The 20,763-nt window shown below is 32.5% G+C and overlaps 1 protein-coding gene across 2 annotated transcripts in view; it reads right to left on the reverse strand.

Annotated features, from left to right (window-relative positions):
* Psme4 (proteasome activator subunit 4) overlaps nt 1-20,763 on the reverse strand; it is a 99,451-nt gene that overhangs the window by 35,105 nt on the left and 43,583 nt on the right. For both annotated transcript variants that reach the window (XM_026399930.2, XM_077792083.1), the window contains 14 exons: nt 19,590-19,688; nt 19,308-19,377; nt 18,776-18,843; nt 17,818-18,033; nt 16,640-16,797; nt 15,478-15,573; nt 8,373-8,428; nt 6,718-6,774; nt 6,443-6,498; nt 6,255-6,353; nt 4,692-4,754; nt 4,477-4,572; nt 2,953-3,084; nt 252-461 (listed from right to left, as the gene is read on the reverse strand). In XM_026399930.2, the coding sequence (XP_026255715.2) occupies nt 252-461; nt 2,953-3,084; nt 4,477-4,572; nt 4,692-4,754; nt 6,255-6,353; nt 6,443-6,498; nt 6,718-6,774; nt 8,373-8,428; nt 15,478-15,573; nt 16,640-16,797; nt 17,818-18,033; nt 18,776-18,843; nt 19,308-19,377; nt 19,590-19,688 (1,476 nt within the window). The remainder of the gene's footprint in view (nt 1-251; nt 462-2,952; nt 3,085-4,476; nt 4,573-4,691; nt 4,755-6,254; nt 6,354-6,442; nt 6,499-6,717; nt 6,775-8,372; nt 8,429-15,477; nt 15,574-16,639; nt 16,798-17,817; nt 18,034-18,775; nt 18,844-19,307; nt 19,378-19,589; nt 19,689-20,763) is intronic.

Raw genomic sequence — 20,763 nt, forward strand, 5'->3', positions numbered from 1 at the left:
TCTCTTCATAATCTAGACAGATGATTTTGTAACACTACACTACTGTGAAATTCTACCAACATTAAGTGCTGTATATTACCCTGTACTTGGATAAGTTGGCTAACTTGTAGGAAGAGAGTACTGTATCCTTTTACTTGATTCATCAGCATTTTCAGGAAGCAATTCTTTATGTTTTAAATAAAACTTCAGCTTAAAAACAAAACAAAAACAAACAAAAAAACCCACTCAAATGAAAAAATGTTTTTGCTTACTGTGAAGTCCAAGCCAATTGTTTCATATTGCCTGTGAATCTTTTCTGCAAGATCATCAAACAGTCTCACAATTGATGGCTTTTCTAGTGACATTGCTTGGCTAAGCCCTGAAGAAACAATTGCTGGCCACGTCTGCACAATACAGTCCCAATCATGAAGGTTTGCCAAACACACACCACTGTGATTTCCAAGGAGACAATACAAAGCACCCTGTAGGAAAAATTAAATTTATATGGAAAAGAAGAGACATTATTCAGTAGCAAACACATATTCATGTTGTTTTTAAATTTACAATGATTAAATGCTTGATATTGTTCATAAAATAGGTTCACTAATTTAACATGTTACTTTTAGAACCTGAATTAATGTTATCCACTAATACCTTCTAGTAAGTCATTTAATAGAGAGTTTGCTGAAAGAATGACTATTAATAAGGTAATACAGAAATATATGGCTGTTTCTAAGAACACAGATTCCATTCTAATATTCTTTTACTATTTCATAAAGGCCAAGAAATGTGCCATTCAGTATCTTAGGGCATAAGCCTTAAATAATTTATTAAAAGTAATTAAAACCCAGTTGGCAAGTATTTTACTAGGTATATAAAAAGTTGGCTAATTATACTATAAACATTTTACTCATAAAAATCCAATAACAGAATGAATCTGATGATAGCAACTACACTTTCTTTTTTTTTTTTTTTTTTTAAGATGAGGTCTGACTATATTGCCCAGGCTGACCCCAAACCCATGGGCTCAAGTGATTCCCCTGAATACTTAAGATCACAGGCCTATGTCATAATGTCCAATTTATTTAGAGGGTACCCTTGCTAAGATACCCCCTTTTCCATAAAAAAGAGTTATTAGTATCAAAACATTTTATTTTCAAAACATCCACTATAACTTGATTCCAATATCCTTTCTTATCTACCCCTATTTCATTCTTCTACAAGTTCTTCCTAAGGTCACTGATAACCTCAATTTTGCTGACCTAATAGATATTTTTCAATGTGGATCTCATTTCACCTCTCAAATTTTGTCCATATATACTGTTCTGAATAAATGTGGCTATATACTATCCAATGAGTCGGATTTTCTACAACATTCAATATTGGGGATCAGCAAACTTCTTCTGTTACAGGGCCTCTGTCACAACTTATCATCTCTGTCACTACAGCATGAAAGTAGCTACACATAATACAAAAACGAATGGACATGGTTGTGTTCCAATAAAACTTTATTTACAAAAGCAGTGTAGTAACTGACACTGGGCTATTTGATGATCAGTGCCTTACAATATAACTTCAAGGAACATGTTTAGAATGCTTAGTGCTCATCTTAATTCACTTTAGGAAGCTGTTGTTACTGAGTCATTCTTCTGGAAAGATCTCTCTGCCTTCTGTGATTCCTCCTCATTTCATGATAATTTTCTGACTTCTCCATCTCAAGCTCTTGGCTTCCAACAGTTTTTTTTTTTTTTTTTTTTTTGCAGGAGGATGGTGTTCTTTTTCAGATAGTATTTAACTATGATGTACAGGCTGGGCTTAAATTCATAAGCTCAAGTGATCCTCTCACCTAAACCTCCTGAGGAGCTGGGACTACAGGTACCTATTCTACTTGGCATCTAAAAGAGCTTCTCAGTACACACCCCTTGGTCCTCTTCTCATTCTATTTCTAGGTTCTCATCAGCATATATGGAAATGTTATCTTTAAACTCAGATGTCTAGGGGGCAGTGGATGTGGCTCAATCGGTAGCGCGCTCGCCTGGCATGTGTGCAGCCCCAGTTCGATCCTCAGCACCACATACAAACAAAGATGTTGTGTCTGCCGAAAACTAAAAAATAAATATCAAAAATTCTATCTCTCCTCTCTCTTAAAAAAAATAAATAAATTCAGATGTCTAACTCCTTCTTGATATTGCCTCTTAGTTAGTAGGAACCAAATTAAACATACTAATTCAATATCGAGTCTGTTTCTTTCTCCCTCTCTAATATGCCAAATAACCAGTTGTACAATCCAGAATTGACACTTCCTTTTTAGTACCCTCATATTAATTCACCAAGTCCTATCCATTCTCTCTCCTAAGTAACAATCAATCCATTTCTCTCTTATAAGTAATCAATGTATCTTATCTAGATTCTACTTCGTCTCTGAGATGTAATATTTGCCTTATGTTATTTCCTTCTTTCTCTGCTCTAGTCAGATAAACTCACTCAGTTGCTACTCTCAATTTGGTAGTTTTTCATCCACCTTTCCCATGGTTCAGCTAGTCTACTCAATCACTACCACTCATAACTGTTTTACTCAAAAAAGTCTGCATCCTATATTTTCTCCATGATAATACTGATTACAATCATAGATAAATAAGTAAATAATTAGGAAGAAAAAATGAGATTGTAACTATTTAAAAGGTGAATTGTACCAGTGTCTTTCATTTACTTTGAAATATGTCAAAAAATAAAATAGTAGGTGGGTAAATATGTGATAAAGCAAATGTAAAATTTAAATATAGAACTGGCTTTTGTTTTGCAGAGCTGGGGATCAAACCAAGGGCTTCATGGATGCCAGGTATACACCCTACCACTAAGTGACATCCCTAGCCCCCAAATATAGAATCTAAATGGTGCATACATGGAAAATTCTTTTTGCTTTCTCTATAGTTGAAATTCTGCTAAGGAAAACAAAAACATGAAATCCTGTACCTTAAATTGCTGTTGTGTGACATCTTGTCTGTCAGGACGTAAAAACTCCAAAACCAAGGGAATAATATCTCTGCAACAGAAGTTATATGCTCCTAAAGCAGCAAAAAATGTTTGCTGAGCCTTATTTCTGACCTGGAGGAAGTATTAAAAGCAAAGAACATAGATAAACTACAAAAGATTCCAACTGAATTATCAAAACCAAAGTGATAATTTTTGTGTCTAACTAATAGAAAAATATGTTGAAGTACATACACCACCCCCACCAAAAAAAAACCCAAGTAAATGATTACCAAAAGAAAAGCACATTACCATCAACCACAATCATGGTTTAAAAGATTTGTACTGTTATAAATAGTTTGATAAAGGGGAGAATGAATGAGACCAATAATCATTCGTTAAGTAACATAGCTAAAAATATGGCTAAAATTAAGCAGCAAACTAACAAACATTTTATTCTGAGTCACTCTATATAAGCAGTGTCAGATTTTCTCTTTTGTCCACACAGGAAAATTAAGACTTTTTCTAGGAGAAGCATAAGTGCAAAAGAAACAAAGAACTTGCGAACTTCTCAATGCAAACCTTAAGTATAAGCTTCATACATTTTGAACCCAAATATTCAGTAAAAAATTGTAACCTATGGGTCTAGTTCAATAGTAATAGATAAGTGATCAAAATAAAATAAACACATTCTATATATTTCAAATTCTTTAAACATTATTTTAGAAGGATCTGTGAAAAACTAGTCACCTAATCTATATTACTTTACAGGGATAGAACAGCTCATTTTCATGAATCGCTCTGCTTTTTCTAGTTTTTGTGCTTGGAGGTATTTCTTGGTCCTATGCTTAAAGAATTGACCCCCAAGTCTCCTGACAGTGGCTCCCTGAAACACAAGCATAATGCTGAGGAGGAATTATATGGCCTTTATACAGTAGCTTTCAAAACCTAATTAAGCAATCTCATGCTATACAATCTTAAATTAAAAAAAAATTTTTTTTTTGAGAAGCAATTAATTACCAATAGTACAAGTAATGTTTTACTTAAAAAAAGAAGGAAAAAAAAAAAAAGCTTAAGCTGGGCACAGTGGCGCAAGCCTGTAATTCCAGGGACTCGGGAGGCTGAGGCAGGAGGATTGTGTGTTCAAAACCAGCCTCAGAAAAAGCAAGGTGCTAAGCAATTCAGTGAGACCCTGTCTCTAAATAAAATACAAAATAGGGCTCAATGGTCAAGTGGCCCTGAATTCAATCCCTGGTACATTCTCCCCCGACAAAAACAATAACACACACACATACACACACACACACACAAAAAAAAAAACCCACAAAGTTTGAAAATACTTGGAATTTTAAAGGTATTTTCAATAACAATGAATTTCTGGGAGCCTAAAGATCAGTTATGGTTTTCTAACTTCTTGGTAGTTGCCTGTGGGAAAATTTTTAAACTCAATTGTTAAAATAGGGATATTCCAATTCCATATAGTAAAATGAGAATGTGAATGAGGCAGAGTATTTGGATAAGCCTTACCTGACTATATGAACTTGTAGATAATCGGAGAAGATCTCTGATCATATCTTGATGTATCTTTTTGTACTCACAACCCTCAACAGTTAGTGTTCGTAGCTAAGAAAACAATGATGTAAATCAGATCTTGAAATGTTTACTGAAAGTTCACTTAATTATGAAAATCACAACTAAATATTTATCTTTAAAAAGTTGTCATGACTGAAAAAGATATTTACCTCATGCTGCAACATTACTCTGTCAATCAATAGTGCTCTGATATGTTGTTTTTTCCCATGAAGCTGGAAAATAAAGTAGTAATCACTTGAACATTTTTTTTTTTTTATTGGTCGTTCATAACATTACATAGTTCTTAATACATCATATTACACAGTTTGATTCAAGTGGATTATGAACTCCCGCTTTTACCCCGTATACAAACTTGAACATTTTTTCCTAAATGACTTCAACAATGAATTCCTCTGAATACTTAAAAAAAAAAAAAAAAAACTTAGTTTGAAAAAGATCTACGGGTAGCCAGGTGCATGGTAAAGGTATTTCTTTCATTCAAAAGTCATTAGGCCTGGGGCTAGGGATATGGCTCTGGTAGAGAGCATGCCTAGCATGTGCTAAGCCCCTAGTTCAATCCCTAGCACCACCAAAAAAAAAAAAAAAAAAAGTCATTAGGTTAATATATCTCAATTTTATGGCTAATAAAAATCTCTCCCTTTTAAATAGGCTGCTTATTTCTGACCATTTATTAATGAGAACCCATGCATGGGAGAACAAGAGTTGATCCTTATTCATTTAAATACTGAAAGTTCAAAAGCAGCCTTTCAAGAAAATTGCTCAATTCTATTAATGTCTATGAATAGCCCTTCTTGTTAAGTGCATAGGTATACTATGGAATATATCTTTTATATTTCTAAAAATCATCATGTAAGCTTTTGCCCACACAATCTTCCACCCAGTCACCAAAGATAAGACACTTGAGACTCAGATTATTACTCACAGCTTTACCACATTAAAGTACCCATAATTCCATCTTTTTCAAAACACACTTATCTCCATCCTAATACTAATGACTAGATACAGACTCTGTTTTTTCATCTTGCCTATAATGATTCAACTGTACTCTCAGTTTCTACTCTCAATCTCTTAGTATTTACTTTTCACTGAGGTTGCAGAGCTTTCCAATATTCAGTGAACTGAATATTGATCTCTTTAATATTAAAATTAGATAGTTAAAGAACTTTTAGGGTTAGGAACGTAGTTCTTGGAAGAACATTTGCTTGTCTACAACAGCTAGCACAATTAATATACAAGCTTTATAGATTCAACTTCAGTAAAAGTCTCCTATAGAAGAACATTGCTATGAACAGTTTTCCATCTAGGTTTTCTTTCTTCTGTGCTCCCAGAGAAGCTTACAGTAACTTCTACTGGAGCTCAAATATAACACAAGATATATCTTCCTCAGATTACACAAAGTTCATGCCTGTGGACAATTCCTCCTAGTTTTTTATTTCTTTACATTCTCACAAGACAGCCCAAATGCTGTTGTCCAAATTCCTATGCAGAGTTCACCATCATGGAAAGATAATTCTGAATTAGTAAAATACACTATTTTTTAGGATTCATGTGATCTGTACCATAATATTTTTATCCTTTATGCAATATTTTAAATCTATTTTTACTTCTAGGGGAAACTTCTTCTGTATGATAAATAAAAATACACAAATTAGGGCTGGTAAGCATCTCTTCAAAAAAAAAATTTACTCAGACTTTTAGGTGAAAATACTGACCCGATTTTCCATTGATTTCTTTACTAAGTTAAAACTTTTCCATCTAGAGTCAAATTCATGCTTGTGAGATCCTTGGAATTGTAAAAGGTCTCCAACAATCTGTGTCAAAAGAATTTCAAATTTTATTTACAAATCATGAAGGTAGGCGTGATCATATTAATTATAGAACCATAATATGGAAAACATACCTTTATGATTATAAATAATGACTTGGTATCATCTTCTGAATTATCAAGTATGTGGTCTACAAAGGGAAAAGAAAAATATTTGGTTAAAATATTTTAAATTACTAGAAGAACCCCAATCCATTGATTCAGGAAGAAAACACTGCCCAATATGCTCACAGTTTAAAATAATATATGTTAAACAAAAGCACATGCTATAGAATTAAATTCATAAACATCTATTAGTATGGATAAATGGAATATACACATATATTATATATATACATATATATACTTACTAAGAAGTTTCCTTATGACCCTAGCAATTGCTTCTCGGTGGTTCTCTCTGGATAGATCTGTTTTTTAAAAAAAGAGAAGGATCTTTAGAATGTTCCTCAGACTACTGAATTTTGTATCAACAGTTTATGTTAAGGTATAAAGCTGGGCATGGTGGCCCACACCTATAATGCTAGCTTACTAGAGAGGCTGAGGCAGAAGGATCACCTTGTTTGAAAATAAAATACAAAAAGGCTGACAGATGTAGGTTAGTGGTAGAGCATTTATCTAACATGGTAGGACTTTTTTTTTTTTTTTTTTTTTTTTTTTAAAGAGAGAGTGAGAGAGGAGAGAGAGAGAGAGAATTTTTAACATTTATTTTTTAAGTTCTCGGCGGACACAACATCTTTGTTGGTATGTGGTGCTGAGGATCGAACCCGGGCCGCGCATGCCAGGCGAGCGCGCTACCGCTGAGCCACATCTCCAGCCCCCTTTGTTTGGTTTTAATCCCCAGTACTGGGGTGGCAGGGAGAGAAAGTAGAAAAAAAGAAGGGAGAAGCACAGAGAAAGGAAATGAATATAACACTCAGGCAAAATCCAAATGGTTGTGCTTTTTATCACAGTTGGATTAATGACTAGTCATGACACTGAATAACTTTCAAAACCACCATGTTTAAACCTGGGAGGCTCAGGCAGGAGGATAACAAGTTCAAGGTCAGCTTCTGAAAATCAGCAAGACCCTGTCTCAAAATAAAACGGGCTGAGTGTATAGCTCAGTGGTGGAATGCCCCAGGTTTAATCCCCTGTACATTATAGAACATTCCACATATCATAATATGACTAGCATATAAAACTTTGTTAGTGGGAAGGTGAAGAAAGCAAGATGGAAAAGGAGAGAAAAAACATCTCTGTGTGTATTTCCAATGCTCTAATCACTAACTAGAAAACACAAATATACAGAATTTCTTGACCCCAAATCAAGCAATTTTACTTTATCAATTAATGTATGTAAATGATTCTAATAATAATCTACCTGTACAGAAGTGTGCTAAATTTCTGTTAATGTTGGATTCAGAATATTAACACATAAAATATTTAGTCTATTCTTTATTTCAGGGGAAAAATTAGGCACTGTGGCTTGAATCTAGAGTCTTGAACACACTAAGCAAACACTCTACCACAGAGTTACATCCCCAGCCCAGTTTCACATATGTATTAATAAAAAATTTAACATTTGGAGGTGTAGCTTCTGGTAGAGCACTTGACTTAACATGCACAAGGCCCTGGGTTTGTTCCCCAGAATGACATACATGTAAAATAAAAATGTAATTTACTTTGACAGAAAGATACAAAGATTATTAGAAAATAAGGGTCATAATGTTATCATTTACATCAAGTGTATCAGTCAAGAAGAATTTTAAACATAAGTAAACCCTCTGATATAGGAAAACATGCTTGTCTGCTCAGAAAGTATTCATATTTACTGACACAATTTCTATCTTTTACGAATTATTGTTTATATAATTTTCCATTTTCACCCAAAAATGATTACTGTGAAATTAATTCATTTTATGAATCAAAGAAAGTTTAAGAAAATCAAAATTACAAAACTATTCAATTTTAATCCTAATATACAAAAATAGTTCTCACATTTTCACTCAGATTAGGGCTCACATACCATATTCAAGTCCAGTGTACAACTTCGTCTCCTCCAAGGACACCATACTTGGTACCCTGTATAGAAACAAGAGTGCTTCCATTTATTGATAATACCAATACAAGAGATGAAAGGGGAAAAGTCTCATCACTAAAATATTTAAATTAACAGAAAGATAATGATCTTTTAACACAAAGACTTCCAATCTTTAATATTTCAACTCTTTAAACTTCCGAAGAGTAATGCTGTCTACTTCAGTAAGAACCATATTAAAGAAAATGTAAACTCAGTGTCTTCAGGGTAAAAAATTCATCTCCCAAAAGGAACAGAATATCATTAATTCAATATTCAAATGTAAAAGCTTAAATCTGATGATGATAAACATTTATACAAAGAAATTTTGGCTCCATTAATTATATAACAATGGTTAAAACTCAAAATTTTATTGCAGTATACACATATAGCAGAAAAATTTTATATACTTATTATCTTCCTTTTAAAACTAGCAAAAATGGATATGTCCTAATATCTACAGTGAAATGCTACTGCTTTTTAAGAAACTGACATATAAAAATACTGCATTTCCTAAAGATCTCCCACAAAGAATGTTATCAAAACCAGACGCAGCTAGTCAAATCATTAAAAGGTTAAAAGTCACCTTTTGTGTATGTGAATAGAGAATAAGAATCTATGCATCTGAAATATATGTTTTCATCAATGAACAGTATACTTCAATTTTCAACATTTTATTTCAAAATAATGAGATTCAATCTAATAGCTGGGTTTAAACTAAGATGATGCTTTCTAAAAGGAGGAACATGGATATGAACACCAAAGAAGCATGAAGAGAGAGCAGGTCCAATACAAGGCTAATTAATAAATAGAAATTATAATATCATTATTCATCATCAATGAATTGTGCAGCTGTTAACATGAAAATATACCCAACATACCCCCGCCAAAGTATTAAAATTAAATGAGTTATGAGTTATCTCTATTTTAAAAACATTATGATTACATAAATGACAGTTATTTAAATATGTTCCTCACATAATCTGGTGCATAGGATAGCAGTAACACCTTCCCAGGTTTCAAAACCAAACTACAGAGTAAAAACAAAGAATGGCTTCTTTTTCTCTAATTCACTTCAAAGTTCACTAATACTTTATTGTAAAATATGCTAATTTGCTTTTCTGAGACTTTTAAGTTCAAATTTACTAAACTTCTAAGAAGTTTCAATCTCTGGCAACTTGCAAAATTAAGCATCTTGTAAATATAATCCAAAAATATATCTAAAATCTATCTACTAAAAGGTAAAATCAGTTTCTTTTACAATGAACTTCAAGTCTACTGAAATTAGATTTCACTATCTAAGAGAAAAGATCTGTGCTCAGAGTAAATGCTCCTCTTTCCTGCTAGAGCACAAACTGTCATGGATGCCTCTTCACTGCTGCTACAAACCTAAATGATTTTCTAAAATAGAAATACAAGTCTATCTCACCCAGCATTATACCTAATACCATAGGTAACTGAATCAAACATGAATTTTAATCAGTCCCATTATTCTTACAAATAAGAATAAAAAGCAATCTATAGAACATTAGTCTCCAAAATTTTTTCTATATCAAACAAGATTATCATTAATATTATTACTTGAAATGCATACAATAAAAACATGTGAAGTGCATTTCTGGCTCCAGTACTGTAATCACATTCAAAACAAGTTTCATCTAAGAGGCCTAATGCTGATTTCTTTAATCTATGTATCGCTTTGAATTAAATTCCAATCAGAAAATTTCAAGAAATATTATCATTTATGCTATTTTCAAAAGATAGCACCTTGTACATGACTTTAAAATATTTACTTCCTCTGCTTTAAAAACCTGAAATTTATAGATATAGATAATATGTTCAGATATATATTTCAATAATTCTGTCATCTACCACAAGTTCCTTTGATGCCAATTTATCTAAGATTCAGTTTTAATTTGATCTCCTTATCTACCCCAAATTAATTAAACACCAACTGCATTGGCATGTTTTATAGCAAATATTTGTTAGTAAGTATAAATAGATATTTACATTAAATATTTCTTCTGATCTTTAATCAAATAATTTTGTAGAAGAAATCTCTATTACCCAAGAAATATATGAAAAATTTGTATATATACATATATATTCTTCCCTCCCTCCCTCCCTCCCTTTCTTTGTGGCTGCCTTAGAAGTCTACATGCACCTAGAATGTACTCACCGATATTTAAAACTGTTTTAGGAATAGGGATCTAGTCTGTGGTATGGCCCTTGTCTATCATGTTTGAAGCCCTGGGTTTGATCTCCAACATCACAAATAAAATAAATAAAAATAAAACTACTCTTATCACTTATGTACATATTCTTAGCTGAACAGACTGCTGGAGAGCAGATCTATGTTCTGATTGAAAGGTATAGTAGCATCTATAATTTAAGTCAAATACCATCATATGTCTTCAAACTACTATCACTTGACCTCTTGAACTAAACAAAATTCTAAAAAATAACTCCAAGGTAAAATACTATAAATAATACCATCTATACAATAATAATATTAAACCAGTTTCACAGCTCCTAGACAGTAGCAGACCACCCAATTTATAACAATATGGATTAAAATGTTTGAATCACTTAAAAGACTTATGAATTTTCCACTATTGCGTTATTTGTATCACTAGATGGCAATCTTCTTTAGATTTGGTTAGAGTAGAATAATCACTGGTGAGAAAAAGAGCATGGTAAAAAAAGGAAGGATCAACTAATCACAAAAGCAAATTACACAATACAAATAAAAAAACGCAAATGAAGATTAAGTAAATTGGCGTGTTAACAGCTATATGCAATAATATAAAATTTTTCCTGTTTCTAAGTTTAAGAACATCTTACCCTTCCCAAATATCCCTCCCCTTCCAAATGAAAACAAACAAAAGACATAAAACCAATTCACTAACAGGATTTTTCCCCCTTTAAAGACACAAGTATCTCACAATCCTCTGTTGGCCTATTTCTGTGTTCTGTTCCCAATTCAATCCTGAGCATCAATCACTCCCATAAACACAATTGGTTCTTACTCTACCACGTGAACAAAGGGTTGTTAAGGAATGAGAAACTTTTTATACTAGAAGATTTAAAATTACTCTCAAAATAGAAACTATTTCCACATCTGACACACAAAGCTTTTTTAAAAAATCAATGAAAACAGTCAGAAGGTGAAATAAGCAGAAAACAGGGTTACTCACCGTGGAGTAGTAACTGTTTCCTTTTCTGTGTGCAGCTTCCCCAGCAGAGCTGGGTAGTTTCCTGGAGGTGCCAAGAGAGGTTAGCTAGCCCTGCCCCTCATTGCAAAAGCAACACATCCTTTCACATATCAATGAATTGGTCTTACTCTTAGACCTAAGAATTCTATTTATTTAATTTTTTTTTAGTGAAAAGTTAGTAAAACTGAGAGCCTAAGAATAATTTAACTAAGAATGATTTAATAGATCTATCAGAGAAAAGGGGGCACAAAGTAAAGATGTATTTTGAGATGAAAAATGGTAACTGCTCTACCTTGAGTAACCCTGTTTTTTTAAGATGTTAGTTCTGTGTATGCTGTGATAGCTGATTAGGCCTCAAGAGATTAAACAAGAGTGGACTGAAAAAGGAGAAAATGACAATTCAGAATTAAAGGCAAGTGTCTAAAACTCCTGTATTACCCTGGAAAGACATGATCCAACTTCCACAACTACAAAGGTAGAACCATGAGTATAAATTATACCCCTAACAATTCTCTTAAAAAATTAACTGAAAGTTCCAAGAGCAAAATAGGGAGATTCCACTTTAAAATTAATTCAGCAACCTGCAGTATCTAACAAAACTGTTAAAAATTTAAATTAAGGTATACTAAACTAAAAAATTTTACCCTTGATTACCCTCAAGATCCTTGTTATACCCACACTTGACAACACTGTAAGTTTATACTAAGAACAAGAATTTAGTAACTCTACACTGCTAAAGACCCAAAATTACAATGAGGACACCATTAGGTAGGTCATTCGCTTTTATACTCAGAATTTAGCTTTTAATTTTTTGTCAGTTTCCAATCACACAAGCACATAAAATAGGTTTTCAAATTTAGTAGTAATCTCCCTAACAAGGAGATTAAGACCACACCACATACTCATATATTAGGAACGAAAATTAGATTTACTTATAGGTTAATCCAAAAGTCAACTAAGCTTCTACTTTATCATTACTGTAATTTCCCAGAAGACAACTAGTATACTACAAATACATACAGAAGGCAAACAATACTGACTAATCTGACAGTAATTATAGAAGTTAGAATATTTTACCCAACTAAAACTTAAATGATAAATATTTAAATAAAAAAAATACTTGAGTTGCTATGTACTTCTCAAAACTGATCTAATTTTTCAAAAGACGAATAGCATCTCATAATTCCACAATCAAGTTGTCATTAATGAGGTATTTTCTTAGGCATCTCAGGCATTACACTTTAGCATTCATAACAAATATGCATCCTCTGCTCTCCCATCTAGCACAATTGTCCTCTGCTCCTATGGAGTAAGTAATGGCCTTAGTCAAGTCTTCTCTTCTGTTTTAAACTGACCTGTGGAAAATCTATGAATTATACTACACATATTCTTTCTTCCCACCAAGCAGGGTAATTTTATATCATGGAACAATGATGTGATCACTTATTTTATTAGATTTTTTTTTTTCAAATAAAGCTAGACAGTAGATTTTTACCAAGTATTAAACTATAGTAGAATAAGCATTTCAGAAATTTTAAAGGCTATTTTTATGAAACTTCTTCCAAAAAAAAATAAAAAAGTTAAAATGTTATATATAGGACACAAACTATAAAATGGAAAGAATTCTGTTAAGACCTACTTAAAAGTTAAAGGAAGACTTTATAAACTCCCTCTTTTGGCAATTCAAATGAAAAGACAGGATTGTTTATTTTAGATTCTACTTTACATAATTAGCCTACATAAAATAACTACCAAAAAACCTTAACAATATATATTAGTTAATAACTTATAAATATTGAAGTTTAGAAAATATTTTATATTTTTTATTTTAAAATGCATTTAAATATAATATTATTTATGTTATTGAATATTTAATATGATTTCATTATATTACAGAAGATTTTAAGAAACAAAACTTTTCCATTTAAATTTATCTTTCCTTTTCAACTTTTTTGGGAAAACTGTTTAAGATATAGTAACAATTTCATAGCTTATAATGAATAGTAATATGGACTATTTATTCTATGGTATTTAAAATTTTCAGGATATATTCTTTTCCTTATTGAAAATGGATTTCATTATATAAGAAATCTAATTGGCTTTATAATAAATAATCAAATACATGAACTTCTGTCATAATGAACACTTACTTAAAAGGACACAGATTTTTCACTTCTGCTCACTATTATAGTGCACATGGCATAAACAGACCAATATCCTAATATAAACAACAAGGAAAACCTATAAATATCTTTAGCTGACCCTTTTGCAATTGCATCCTGATGATCATTCAGTACTAAAAATTTTCTACCCCAGAAGATACGTGCTTTTCCTCTTACATATATTATTGGTTTAAATGACCATGATTCTCACTGCCAATAATTTCATATAGAACTCAATTCACTGATATACTAAATTTGTTACATGCAAATTAACTTTTTACATGCCATAAAATGATTAAGTTATTATTTTTACACTAAGATCATCAAGGGGAGTGAAAAGGGAGGATCAAAGAAATGTCTATAGGCCTCTTATTTTTGAAATATTTTTTAAAATCAATTTTTTAAAATCAATCTATTTTTAAAAATAAAGTTTTATATATAATCTCAATTATAAATAACAAATTATATATATAATTTCAATTATAAAACTCATAAAACACAAAAGTTATTTTAAGAATCTGAAAAAATTCCTAGGCAAACTTAAAACAATTTTCCTTAACCTAAAATGACCCTACATTTTCTTAAACTTAATAAATAATCTAAAACATGTAATGGCTGTGCATACAAAGTTTTCAGAGTGTCATGAATGGGAATTATAGAAACCAGGAATGACCAGCAGTAGGGATTATGACTAAAAAATGTCTATACAAAATATGAAAAAGACAAGTAAACTATATTTTTAAACAGCTCCTTGAAGCTTTTTTAAGATTTTTGTTGCAAAATCAGCAAATACTTCTCCCTTTTGTGTATTCGGAAGAGTCTTACTCATTTTAATGTGATTTTCAACCATGCTCAGTAATAAGATGTTGAAAAATGAAGATCTTTAGATTACTGAAACTAGTAATTATCTACTTCTAAAACTTAAGCTATCACATCCTGATTTCATTCTAACTCAGTTTTTTCAACTTAAATGGTAGTATGAAGAATGAATTGAGAAATTCATAATAGTAGAATGCTGAAAAGCAATTAAAATTAGAGTTCAAATTCATAATACTGAAGAAATTTTTATTAAAAACATTCCATATATTTTTGTGCTATAAAATTCTAAAACAATGCTGACTACAGGAAAAAGAAAGAAGCATCCTCCCTCCCCCATTTTAGAGAAAGAGTATTTACTTAGTAACTCAGTAAACTAACAGATGAATGGAGTATATCCACTCTTTCTTTCTTTCTTTTTCTTTTCTTTTTTTTGCCAGTAAGAGGGATAGAACACAGGGATACTTTAGGCCTGAGCTTTAGTCCCAGCCCTTTTTATTTTTGAGACAAGGTCTCACTAAGCCCAGGCTGGCATCAAACTTGCAATCCTCCTGCTTCAGCCTCCAAGCTGTTGGGATTATATTCATGCGCTGCCACACCCAGCTCACACTGATACTTTTTAACTCACTAACATCCAGTTGTTCTTTTGATATCATTATAAAAATCTAAATAAAGGCTTTAAAAGTTTAGAGATCTAAATTATGACTTAGATATTGTTGACCTAACATTAAGAATAAAAAAGGTTAAAGTAATACAGGAACAACAGCAATAATACACCATCAGCAGGTCATTAAGTGACTCAAACTTAAAATGTATGCCAAATGGAAAAACAGTATTAAATAAATAGTTATTTTTACTTACAAATTAGTAACTGGATCTCCTTTCAGTGGAGGTAGGAGGTTCCCTGAGCCAATTAAACAGTTGTGCACTATAGTCAGACTCTGTAGAATATCATCTCTAGATAAGAGGAAAAAAATATTATCATGTTTTAGAAGATTCCAAAATTCTCATTAAATAAGACTTCTAGAGTCTTAAAACATACAAACTTTATCAAAAGGGGATATATAAAATTACATCTTCAATTTACCAACTTAATTAAAGGTATAGGATAATTAAAGCCGCAGATGTACATCAGTGGCAGAGCATTGCCTACGAGCACAAGGCCCTGGGTTTGATCCTCCAAAAAATTCTGTTTCAAATAATATTGGACAATTAAATATATTTATTGTTAATACTAAACCCACCTGCATTTAAACAGGCTCTAAATAATAACAAGTGAAACTGTCCTTTGTGTAGTGACTCTTAATTTTAATCACCTCTTTCAACCACTACCACTAATAACAGGGGTAAACAGCACTGCAGAAGATCTTCCAGCTTAATCCTTATCACCCCCACCCCATTCTGGGGACTGAGAATTGAACCCAGGGCCTTGAGGAGCTAAGTAACTCAGTTAGATCCTGTCTCCATTTAAATATAAAGAGGGCTAGGAATGTGGTTCAGAGGCAAAGCACCCCTGGATTCCATCTCAAGTACCCCCCAAGAAAAAACCTTTCAAAGATTCAGACTATTAAAGTCTAATGGTCTCAAAGTAACTATTTCTTGTTAAACACCTATACAAGAAAAAAAAAAATCACAGAAATATTTCTCTAAATAACATTAACATCAACAATGTGAATTACTAAAAAGAAATAACAAAATCTAAACTCAGTCAAGGAAAAAGGGATTTTTCTTTCAAAGGTATATATCTACGCACTTTCAAAAGAAAGAAGTCAAATTGCTAAACAAAAAACAGTTTCTACTACAAATTAGGATGAAAAAAACCTGAGTTTTCTTTTTAAAATGTTTAAATCTTGCTCAACTTTGTTGTACCACACTATTTCAAATGTTTTTTTAAGTACATTTATGGCAGTTTTCAAAACAGTGAATATAAATACATCAGATATGCCCACAGAAAAGAGAAAAGCATAAAGATTCTTTTAGATCGAAATTAAATGATACTGATTGATTATAAAAGAAAGCCAACCTAGACATTTCAAGTTCTCCATCCCCACAACGCTGAAGTTTGTCGAGCTCAGGCTGAAGAAAGGAGTCCAACAAATAGAAGGCAAAAGAAACTTCCTCTGAAGATGGAACATGCCACTGAATTCCTAGATTCCACAAGTCCCCTGGCTTACCCCAATCCTAGAAAAGAACATTTCTTAATTACCTTGAGAAGCTGAAAATAAACATGTCTAAATATGATTTAAAGGGCTTCAAAGAAATAATCCAAACCTAACCAAATAATATGCAAAAAGAGTGGCATATCACCGTAAACATCGAAAACTTTGTATCACCCTTTCATTATCACTTGTAAAAAAAAAAAAAAAAAGGATCACAGGGCTGGTGTGGTGGCACCCACCCACCTGTAATCCCAGTGATTCAGGAGGCTGAGGAAGAAAAATCACAAATTTGAGGCCAGCTTTGGCAACTTAGTAAGAGGCTGCCCCCAAAAAAGTTTAAAAGGAGTGGGAGCTAGGGGTTGGCCATGATGTCACACATCTATAATCCTAGCTACTTGGGAGGCTGAGATAGGAGGACTGTAAATCTCAGATGAGCCCCATCTCAAAAAATGAAAGGGCTGGGGAGGTAGCTCAGTGGTAGAGTGCTCTTGAATTCAATCCCTACTATCCACCCTCACCTCACAAAATGAAAGATTTGGGAAAGCCTGAAGTAGAGTTCAGTGGTTGAGTGCTACCATGCTCAAGGTCCAAGTTCAATCCCTGGAGCCACAAAATAAATAAATACATAAATTAAGTATTTAAAAAGCTATAAGCTCAGTGACAGAGCGCTTGCCTAGCATGCAACAGGCCCTAAGTTCAATACTGAGTACCATTTAAAAAGAAAATTCACCTCGAAGAGCCACTTAACATTTAAAGAGTGACAGCAAGTTTATGTGCAGTTAGTTAGTGAAACAACAAAATTACACAGAATTACAGAATTATACATGGCAAACCAAGTTGTTTTATGTATAAATAGAAAACTATAGAGTTTTAGCTCTATTTGAAGTGAGACACAAGTTTAATACATTATAATAATAGTTTTAATAATTTATTTTAAAACAAAAAACTGATATATCTATATACAAGAAAAGAAACACATTTTGAATTGGTCAGGAAATGAAGCCAATTTATTCTTATATCCTAAATTATTTAAAATGCTTGCCTTGATAGGAAAGTATTCAGAAGGAGGTTTGTCAAAGCCACCTGGTACACTGCAGTATTCTGTAGGGTAGATAAGTGTAGTAGAACGAAGAAGATGATGCAAAAGGTTACAAGACAGAGTGTAACCCTGCTTACAGGTTAAATGTAGGGTTCTTTGGAGAATCTTTACAAGCTGCTCCCTATAAAGAAGCAACTTCTTCCCATCCACTCGGGTAATCTAAAAATGGGGGGGGGGAGTTGAAGATATATTAGTTAAAAGATCAACAACCAATAATTAATGCAAAGTTCAGTGCTTAGCCACTAAAGTAGCCTTAAAATAGTGCTTCTTAAAAATGAGTTTAATTTAGGATTGCCATTTTAACTGTATTCCAATAATTTAATTCTCTTTGGACATTAAAACACATTTTCTGAGCTTAGGCTTTCATGTGCCAAAATAATATTCCTTTCAAAAGGGTCTATCTCAGGCTGGGGATGTAGCTTAGAGGTAGAGTACTTGTTTGGAATATATAATGCCCTGGCTTTTATCCCTAGTACCACAAAGAAGGGAAGAAGAGAAAGAAGAAAGGGGGGATGAAAAGAGAAAAATGAAAAGGGGAAATGGGAAAAGAAAAAAGAATGGGTATCTATCTTTTAAGAGATGAAACTTAAACTGTTGAACTGTCTCATAATGGAAACTGAAATTTGACTGATGGCCAAATTTTATATCTGAATGATTCCAAAAAACTTTTCAATTAATGAGTTGTTCACACCAGAGTTAATCAATAAAAACTCAAATAGGATTTTTATTAGTACTACTGCAATAGTAATAAAAAATGTACACTTCTTTGATAAAAGGAGAGTTCTGACTTTTTCAAGCTATATCAAAAAACTTCAAACTTTTGGCTTTCCACATTTCAAAACCAATTTTTCAGAAAGGGCTTAAAAGCATGTTAATATGTTCTTCCAAAAATTTACAATACCTCTGATAAAAGTTGAAGATTCCATAGTAACTCCTTATCTAGCTCTTCTTCATTCAACACATCATCATCTAAAATAGCAAAATACTATCAGATGAAAAAAATATGCATGACTAAATAATTTTAAAATATTTCAATTAGCCAGTGCAGTAGCACACACTTATAATCCCAGTGACTTCAAAGGCTGATGAAAGATCTCAAGTTTGAGGCCTGCCATAGCAACTCAGGAGGTGGAAAATAAACTTGAGAAAAATACACATACCAAACAAGAATTCTGCCTCTCTCTCTCTCTCTCTCAAAGAATAAGTGATATTTTAACAAAGTAATAAATATTAATTAAATAGAGTACAACTTCTAAGCTACCTGCCAACAAGGATGAGTCATTTTAGGGGAGGCAATTCCTTCCCCAAAATAAAGAAAGTAAAATGCTGCAGAGGTTCAAGGAATATATTTTCATTAACAGAGTTCTAAAACTGAAGAAAAAAAATATATCTGGACTTGTAAAGACAGAATATTAATTAATTTTATGACTTACTCATTGTAAGTTGAGTTATAACACTACAGCAGTGGGGAACAAATAGCTTCAAAGCTTCTTCTGGGCAGCACTGAAAACATATTTGCAAAAATAACTTTTATGAAAGGCAAACATTTAACAGTCACAAAATATACACTAGCATTGTTTTTAGTAGCGAAGGGGGGCTGTAAGCAGCTACTGACACACTATGTACTTTCAATACAAGCACTTCTAAAATAATTAACCACACAAACTTGTTGGTTGTTGAGACATTAATTCATTAGTTCAAAAAACTAAACTCACCTTTACAGCAGCACGGCACATGTCTGCCACCATGCGGCCTGCCACTCTTGTTTCAAATATATGTGAAATAGAAAAATTAAAAACCTTCTGAAGGGCCACCTGTTAAGATATATTAAAAAAATGAAAATGCCTAATCATCATTTTAAAGAAAATTAAACATCTTATGCAATATAAAAGAAAATGATAAATATACTAAAAATAACAAGTAAGCAAATAGCCATCTGATTTTATACAATTTGCTTAAAAATGTTACATTCAGGTCTAAGAACAATCTGTGAAGACAATCCTAACTTGAACAAACATTTAAGGAACAATATTTTACTTGCTACAAAAACCCTATGAACAAAACAGTAGCTAATAGCAGCAAATGCTGTTTAATTACCACAGTTAACCCAAAAAGTGGAAATTTCTGGAGTATGTTAACACTTAAAATTTGTCCTTCTAACAACTATAAAACTACCCCTGCTTTAAAAAGACTTGAAGCTGCCTGTTTAATTTTATAATCATATCACAGAATTTGTACTTGTTGGCTAAATGAAGAAATGAGTTCTAAACTTGGATTAACAATGCTGAAAACTATAAACTAACTTTTACTCTGTTAAACAAGAGATGATTTATGTTCATTTCTTCATACTAACATAATCTTAGTAACTATCATGCAGTTGGATGGCAGTTTGGCTCTGAGCCAGGATGAACATGTTAAACAGTGATAATCTCAGAGGGGAAAAAAAAAAGAAGTACAAATAAAGACCATTCTTTTCTATTATTTATTTATTTATTTAAGTTATTGGTGGGCCTTTATTTAATTTATTTATATGTGCTGAGAATCGAACTCACTGCCTCACACATGCTAGGCAAGCACTCTACCTCTGAGCCACAACCCCAGCCCCATAAAGAGTATTCTTAAAGGCCACACTGTAAAAATTTAGGTACCAACCAGTATCAAATATCAAATGCCTTATGGGGACAACTGTTTCTAATTTGTCAAAATTTACTCAAAGGCCAGGTCATACCCTTAGATCTCAGCAGCCTGGGAGGCTGAGGCAGGAGGATCTCAAATTCAAAGCCAGGCTCAGTAACTTAGTGAGGTTCTGAGCAACTCAGTGAGACCCTGTCTCTAAATAAAATACAAAATAGGGCTGGGTATATGGCGCAGTGGTCGAATGCCCTGAGT

This window comes from Urocitellus parryii, chromosome 12, assembly GCF_045843805.1.
Source record: "Urocitellus parryii isolate mUroPar1 chromosome 12, mUroPar1.hap1, whole genome shotgun sequence".
Lineage (NCBI taxonomy): Eukaryota > Metazoa > Chordata > Mammalia > Rodentia > Sciuridae > Urocitellus > Urocitellus parryii.